Genomic DNA, 7,383 nt, shown 5'->3' with positions numbered 1-7,383 from the left:
TGTCGGTAGCGAGTCGCGCGACTCCGCTGGCATACATTTTAATTCTGCAGATGCGGCTTTGAATAGGCCTTCGGTCTTTTCGCACCTTTCGCGCCCCGGCGACTTCGCTTTAAAAACCGTCGCGGCTAAATAATGCATATCACGGCGGCGAGAGCGGGCGGTAAAACAGTTATAAAAACACCGGCAACTACGTTAGGATCAATTATTTAAGATGTACAGCTCCGTAAAGAGAGAGTAGACCAGTCGTAAAGGGGGCGGAAGAAAGTAGCGCTTCTAGGATGGTTTCAACGGGGCAGGGAGAGGCGGAAGCTGCCGCGGGAGTTATAAAGGTTGCAGTTAAAAGTTCCTTGAATTATCAAGGGATTGACTAGTCGGAGACATAGCTGACGGTTATTTTAAAATGACGCGCTGAAATTTCAATTCCGCAACGTCCGTCGGCGCCGCGTCGAAAATACGCTCCTTCTAATTGATAGCGCGTTCCAATTCTCGCGAACGATCGATTTTCGAATGACCCGCGTCTATTATTTATTACATGTCGCACCGTAATGAATCGGTCCCTTTTTTCTAGACTTTTTTTTACGATTTTTATGTTTAAAATGTAAGTCAGACGTATGTTTATTCTGCATCATTTCGTTAGAGAGAATCGGAAAAAGAATGACAATTTTATACCATATATATTTTATCTTATTTGTGTCAGAAGAATTCTACTGTCTCTGAAATATTTATAAAACTATGATAGTCTTTTCTCTATATATTTAAAAATTTAATTAAATAAGAGAGAAATCAATTACAGTAGAGATTTAAAAGATAATGTTTGATTAAGACAAATCTTTATTTATAAGTATAGATTCAAAGATGTTAAGATAAAAATTATGTAAACACTTAAAGCATTTATGTGTCTTAATTAATATAAATATAAAATACAGTCTGTTGTAGAGGCTTCAATTACTACATCATTGTATGTTACATTATGTATAATTGGATTCAAAAAGTTTATTTTAATTAGCTCGATTATGACGATTCTCTGCACAGAGACGTTAATGTTTCGAGATCAGCCGAAGTGATAAAGAAGTTCGTCTCAGACGAATTGAAGCGGCCAGTTAGGAATTTTTGCAAATTGTTAGAAAGTACGTATACTTTTCGAGCGTCATTATCGATAACTACATCTTGAGGAAACACCAATGTCGTGTTGTCCTGCGCCACTAATTCTGAAAATAACAATTATACATAATTTTAATATATGCATAATATGTATATATACATATATATTTTAACATATAACATGAGCTTATGAAACAAAATAGATTATAATTATTCATTATTCTATTAATTCATTAAGAATAATTTTTACATGTTATTGTATCCGAAGTTAATGGCTGAAATAACACGGGAGCATACACGGAAAAAAAAGTAGTGTCAAATCAAAGCTTATATACTCAAATTAACGCGTTCATTGTTTCGTATATACGCAACAATTTATAATCTTCCGACAAGAATTTAATAATCTTAAATTTTAACAATACTATTGTCTTATATATATATATATATATATATATATATATATATATATATATATATATATATATATATTTCCATTTTATAATGATTACTTGAAGAATACAATATTTAATTTTACTCTAAGAAAATTATAATCTTTTATTTGAAAAATATGTTATTTTCTATCCAACATTTTTTCTTTTCCATTCAAGAAAATTATTCTTAAATAATAAGAATATTTTTTTCTTGGTTGAACTATATAAAATGATTTCATTCAAGCCAGTTTTCTTTGTTTAAAGCAATATAATCTCATTTCAAGATTTTCATGTTAAAAATAAAGATATTTTAAAAATAAGAATATCTTTTTTTCCGTGTATTAACAGATTGTATATCTTTACTACTTGTAAAGTACTCGTAAACACGGACATTTTAGAGACATCTCTGATGAAATATGTGGACTAGATTTCAGTAGATTATTCGACTTTGCAATATTTTGTTGAATAATACAAGCGAGATAGAAAAGTTTTTATTTTTAAAATCAATATTTTTTTAAATTTAATTTTCAAACATAATTTATCGACTTGATAAGCTAATAAATACCGACAAAACATTTTGTTGAACCAATTAATAAGGATTTTATTACAGAATACTCACTGAATGTTTCCGGATTTAATTTCGTTGTAGTATCCCAACACGCGATGCCGTTTCTGTTCACTTGAGCAAAATAATTGATACACGTTTCCGGATCAATGACGGAAGATGGTCCTTGAGTCAGCGGTCCCTTGGTACCAGCGATGTGAAAATTATGATAGGTATCTGACTTTTTTAATGTATTATCCTGCAGAACGCTTGTAGACACGCTAAATTCCGTGATACCGGACATAGCGTGGAAATACAGTGTTCTATATCCATCGTTATCAATTGGCGACAGCGACATTCCAAAAACACCGTCAGTCCATTGGAAGTTGTAGCCGCTGATATTATAATCACCTGCCAATGATTATAATTTTAATAATAAAACATTCGTGAAATAATAAGAATTAAATAATTAATAATAAAATAGAAATTTAATTAAATGAAATTAAATTATATAAAAATTAATTTAATGCATTATATTAATTTTATTTAATGCACAAATAAAACTTGTAAATTAGATTTTTTTAAATTATATTTTAATGGAAAGAATTTAATTTACTAATTGTGTAAAAATGTAGTGGTATAAAACGCAATATATATATGAATAGAACAAACAAGAAAAGCAGAATCAGAGAATTGTTATTTCTATTTCTATTTTTGTGACGTATTACCATGCAGTGGATCGAAATGGAAGAAGTTGTGATTAATCCGCCAGGAATCATTTCTTTCCAAACTGAACACCACTATGCCATACTCGGTCAAGTCACTCATATATGCGTACGCTTTGTCACATTGTCCAGGTGCAACATCGACCACAAGATCGGCGATGAAACTTTCCGTTTTTACGTCTTTATCTTTCAAAGGGTATCGTAGAATAATCTGCAACACACAAATATGTGCACTCATATTATAAATATGCAATTCTGCGATTTTAATGCACGAATCAGATAACTTGAAAATCTTTCAATATTTTCTAGAATTAACGTTAACCGCATAGATCAATAACAGTCGTTGCGAAGTCTGATTAAAGTCCGAATCATTTAGATTAATAGATAAATTATGACAGTGCAGCAAGAAAATAGTGTATACGAAATAATACCTTATTCGTTTTTAAGTCGATTACAATGAGTCTCATCGGTTGCACGACTTTTGTATCTCCCAAAATATCGTTTACTCCCGTGTCGAGACCCCACAAACGATCGCAAGCATCGACTCTGGCGCGAAAAATGCTCACAAGGCCATCGGACGAATGAATGTTATTTGCCTCAAGATCAGGATACGGCATAAAAACTGGACTCTCTAAATGAATCAAATGATCGAAAGTAAGATATCTCTTTGTTACAAAACAAATGTATTTCAGATATTTCTTATGTTTCTTTTTTTACTAAGTTTACGTTCGACATTTTAGATATATCTGTACATATTAAACACTTTGTTTATTTTTATTATTAATTTACTTACGCGTATCATCTTCCGTTGAAAGAGTATTTAAAGTCGCCAGAACACCATTTTTCCACCGCGGTATTGTAACGAACACTTTTTTATGCCAAATGGCCAAACCTAATGGCATATTATTCTCCGGGACGAAATCGCCGGAAGCTATGTACTCGTTTCGGATGGTATCATTTGGAAGTTTAAAATCGACCTGCTTCCACGAGAAAACGGTACTAAAGGTGTGGCCAGTTGCCGCGGCCAAACAAGCCAAGAATGATAAGTAGAACATATCTGTAAAAAATCAATTCCCATACGAGATTGTTACAAAAACTGTTATATAAAAATTAGTACATATTATATACAGTAAAATAAAACCATTATCACAAAAAACAATAAATAATTAATAAGAACATAAAATATAATTACAAAATGTACAACAAAAATAAGCTTTTTTACAATGCGAAGTACGACTATGAATTCTTACTAATTCCGACACAAGATTAAATGTTGAATGTCGCGTCCGTAATCATCGTAATCATAATGCAATCGTAAATGACAACCATTCTTAGAAACGTTAGATGCAAAGCTAATTATTCACACTCGATGGAGAATTTAACTTTTATCACAAGACAACACTATTTATAAGACAAAGATGAACACGATAATTTCAATAATGATTTATTGGAAAAAATAGAAAATGATGTTACGTATAGTTATATATATATATATATATATATATATTTTTTAATTTTTATAACAATATAATTATTGTCATATGTACTTGCAGCGAAAGAAATTAAAAATTACAGCATAATTGGAACAATAGCAAATATTAATTATATCGGTTTTTAAGGAAAGCCATTTTTATTATTATAACAATATTTGTTGAAAATTTTTATATATTTTTGTAAAATTTTCTGGACACGAGGAGGTTTCGCTTGCATTTTTAAAACTAATCTTCTTGAGTTTTCAGCGTTTCTTACTTTCCGCTTGAATTGCCAAGTTTTTAGAACATTTTATGGATTTTTCTGTTAATTGTAACTCTGGTATATCACATACACATTGAAAGACATTATTTGTTCAATTTTAGATTACTACAAATTTTAAAATTGGAACAAACACGCAAAAAAGTAACTATTAAAAACAAGTGAATTTAAACAAATTATTAACTTTAATAAAGTATAAAAAAAGTTCTTAATATAATGATACATCTTTGTGTTTGCATATTGCATAATGAGATACTAAAGACTTTTCCTGTTTTATCCATTCAGATTTTATATACATCATTTAAATCGACTAATGATTCTGGGAGATTTCTAATAGATGCGGTATATTACATAATTTTGACATAAAAGAGATAACCTTGACTAAAACCGATATTTTATGAATAGTATGATTAACGGCCGTAACGAAAGCGTAAAGTGATGCGGATGTAAATCGATTTAACTCGAAAATGATCAAGAATGGAAAAAAAGACAAGCGTGGCAATAAAATTGTTATAAGTTGCTTAATAAACATTCTTACTTGTTCAATTGACTAATAAAATTTATTTTATTATTCTATCAAATAACAAACAACGTTTGTGTGGGTTTTTGAAAAGTTTACTATTAGGAAAATCGATTGAATTTTGTTGGTTATCTTACATTAAATTGTCTTACATTACTTTAATTGTTACAACAAAATTTGTCAAATTTTTTAACGGTAATACAGAATTTTTCATCAATTGTTTTATTTCTACTTTATAATGATAAATTAATGTATTGTAAGACTTTTGATTAAATGTACTATTGATTAATTCTGAACATGCAATGTCAATGTCAAAGACATAAGATATCAATATAAATGTAGAATGCGCCTTCGGCAAAATATTTAAATCAAATCCGTAGCTAAAAACTCCAGAATCCTGTTTTGTAACAGAACAGGATTTACAAGTTCTTGGTCTAATGCCTTAGCACACAATGTGTATTTATAAAACTGTTGGACGAATCGTTTTTAAAGATTGAAAGGTTTTTTCGAATTAAATGTTAGATGCTGATAAATAATGAAATTTAATCTTTTATTTAATGTTAAATACATTGTATTAAAAATTATATTAAAATTGCAATATTGGTTATAAACATGAAAGAATATTATTAAATATAGTTACGCAAGTATAAATTTATATTACAGACACAATTGCTAACATAAAAATAAACTTGATAATTTTCGGCATTATAAATATTTATTTTCTAATCAAATAAAAATTAGTTTTTTTACTAAATAAAAATCAATGTGATGTTCGAATTTTATATTATTAAACCATTAAATTTAAGTTGCTCCACATTTATAGAAAAACAAGATACTTTAAATAATTGATGCACAAAGTACTCACCGCTTGAACTGGTAAACCGGTCTTCTCTGCCAGGATACAAGGTGGAATGATGTATAGTACTGCGTGTCACCAGCTTTTATACACGATACTCCCTTCCAACAGCAAGTGTCTAATAGTAAGTCTATTGAAAAAAATACAAATGGCAACCAAATGCTGGATAAAATACCGAATAAAAATACATGTGGTATCAATAATTAAAAAGTTTTTTTTTTGTACAGCTTAGTAACTTTTAACAAATTACTTTAATTTTTACTTTAATATAGTTTTTGAACCAATACTCAATAACAATCTTTATTTTAAAGTGTAAAATTTGAAACATAAAGAACAGAATATACGTACGTTAATAGTATGTCACGCAATCTTGTAACATTTAATATTTTATAGCATTAAATATATTTGAAATAATTTTGCAGCGTAATTTTATTTTCTCCGCAGCATATGGCGTACGTGATGAATGAACAATCATCTTATCATTGGCAAAAGTAGTTTAGGCGTTACATAGCCGCGGCGGAGAAGGAAATTCACTTCCTTCCGCAAAACGTCGCGAGTTCGCGAATTAAACATTTTTCTTGCTTTGCAATGCAGTAAATTAAGTTTGATCCCTTCCAAGGGTACACCTTGTCGCGGTGGAAGGGCTCAGTACCTGATAGGTTTATTCTGAAGGGGAAGCTAACGTATCCATTCGCGTGTTATTAACATTTAAAGTATTGTTGAAAGTGTCGCGCAGTCGTTGTGGCGCCGCTATAAAATTCGTGTCGAAAGTATCGTGCAAAGGTGTCGCGCGTTTGTTGTTTTTTAATTAGTACACAATCGTAATTAACCGTGTGTCTTCGCGAAAGATCGTCGTGTCGGAAGAAGTACCGTGCTGCGTAAATTATTTCCGCGAGTGAAAATGTAAGCACCGTGAAGAAGCAATCACCAATGGACCATTCTGAGAGGAGGAGGAAACTCAGAGAGTGTCCGGCATCGGCGGAACAATCGTGAGTTGCATAATTTACTCTTTCTTAATTCATTAGTTATTTTTTTGTTTATTTTTAGAATGACATGATTTATTATATAATACTTTTATGAAATATTTTTCTAAAAAAGAAAAATTTCAATGCACGATGTATCGGATTGTGTAATAAGTAATTTCAGAATTTCCAATAGAAAACTTAATGAAATGAATCTAAAATAACTTATTACACAACGCAATATTATATTTCTTTCATGTAATATTTAAAATATTAATTATTTTCAACGATGCTATAATTTTGATATATTTGTGTAATATAATACAAATTAGTATTTCCACTCTTTTGAGTTAAAATATTTTATATTTTATTTTTATTAGAATTAATTATATGTATTATAGAAAACTTTTAATAGTGTAAATGGAGATCGAAAACTGGAAAATAATAAGGATGGCACTGTCGGAGAGGATAATGTGTCGAATAAAACGTCGT

General features: G+C 30.0%; 1 protein-coding gene across 1 annotated transcript; it reads right to left on the bottom strand.

Moving 5' to 3' along the window:
- Positions 1-813: 813 nt before the first annotated feature.
- LOC105672810 (protein yellow) lies at positions 814-6,093 on the bottom strand. Its single transcript, XM_012367980.2, has 6 exons — positions 5,939-6,093; positions 3,595-3,858; positions 3,233-3,432; positions 2,805-3,012; positions 2,152-2,487; positions 814-1,208 (listed from the first exon to the last, which is right to left on the bottom strand). Exons 2-6 carry the CDS (start codon positions 3,854-3,856, stop codon positions 1,012-1,014), a joined length of 1,203 nt encoding a protein of 400 aa, XP_012223403.1. The 5' UTR covers positions 3,857-3,858; positions 5,939-6,093; the 3' UTR covers positions 814-1,011.
- Positions 6,094-7,383: the final 1,290 nt, after the last annotated feature.

The sequence above is a fragment of the Linepithema humile genome, chromosome 1 (assembly GCF_040581485.1).
Source record: "Linepithema humile isolate Giens D197 chromosome 1, Lhum_UNIL_v1.0, whole genome shotgun sequence".
In the NCBI taxonomy this organism is placed as follows: Eukaryota; Metazoa; Arthropoda; class Insecta; order Hymenoptera; family Formicidae; genus Linepithema; species Linepithema humile.
Note: the sequence above shows the minus strand (reverse complement) of the source record. Positions and strands in the feature narration are given on the sequence as shown.

Coding starts and splice junctions, on each gene's coding strand:
- LOC105672810 (XM_012367980.2), bottom strand. CDS start 3,856: ATGTTCTACTTATCATTCTTGGCTTGTTTGGCCGCGGCAACTGGCCAC. Junction 3,433..3,594: donor TTCAACGGAAGATGATACGC/GTAAGTAAATTA, acceptor TGATTCATTTAG/AGAGTCCAGTTTTTATGCCG. Junction 2,488..2,804: donor CCATTTCGATCCACTGCATG/GTAATACGTCAC, acceptor AATCATTGGCAG/GTGATTATAATATCAGCGGC.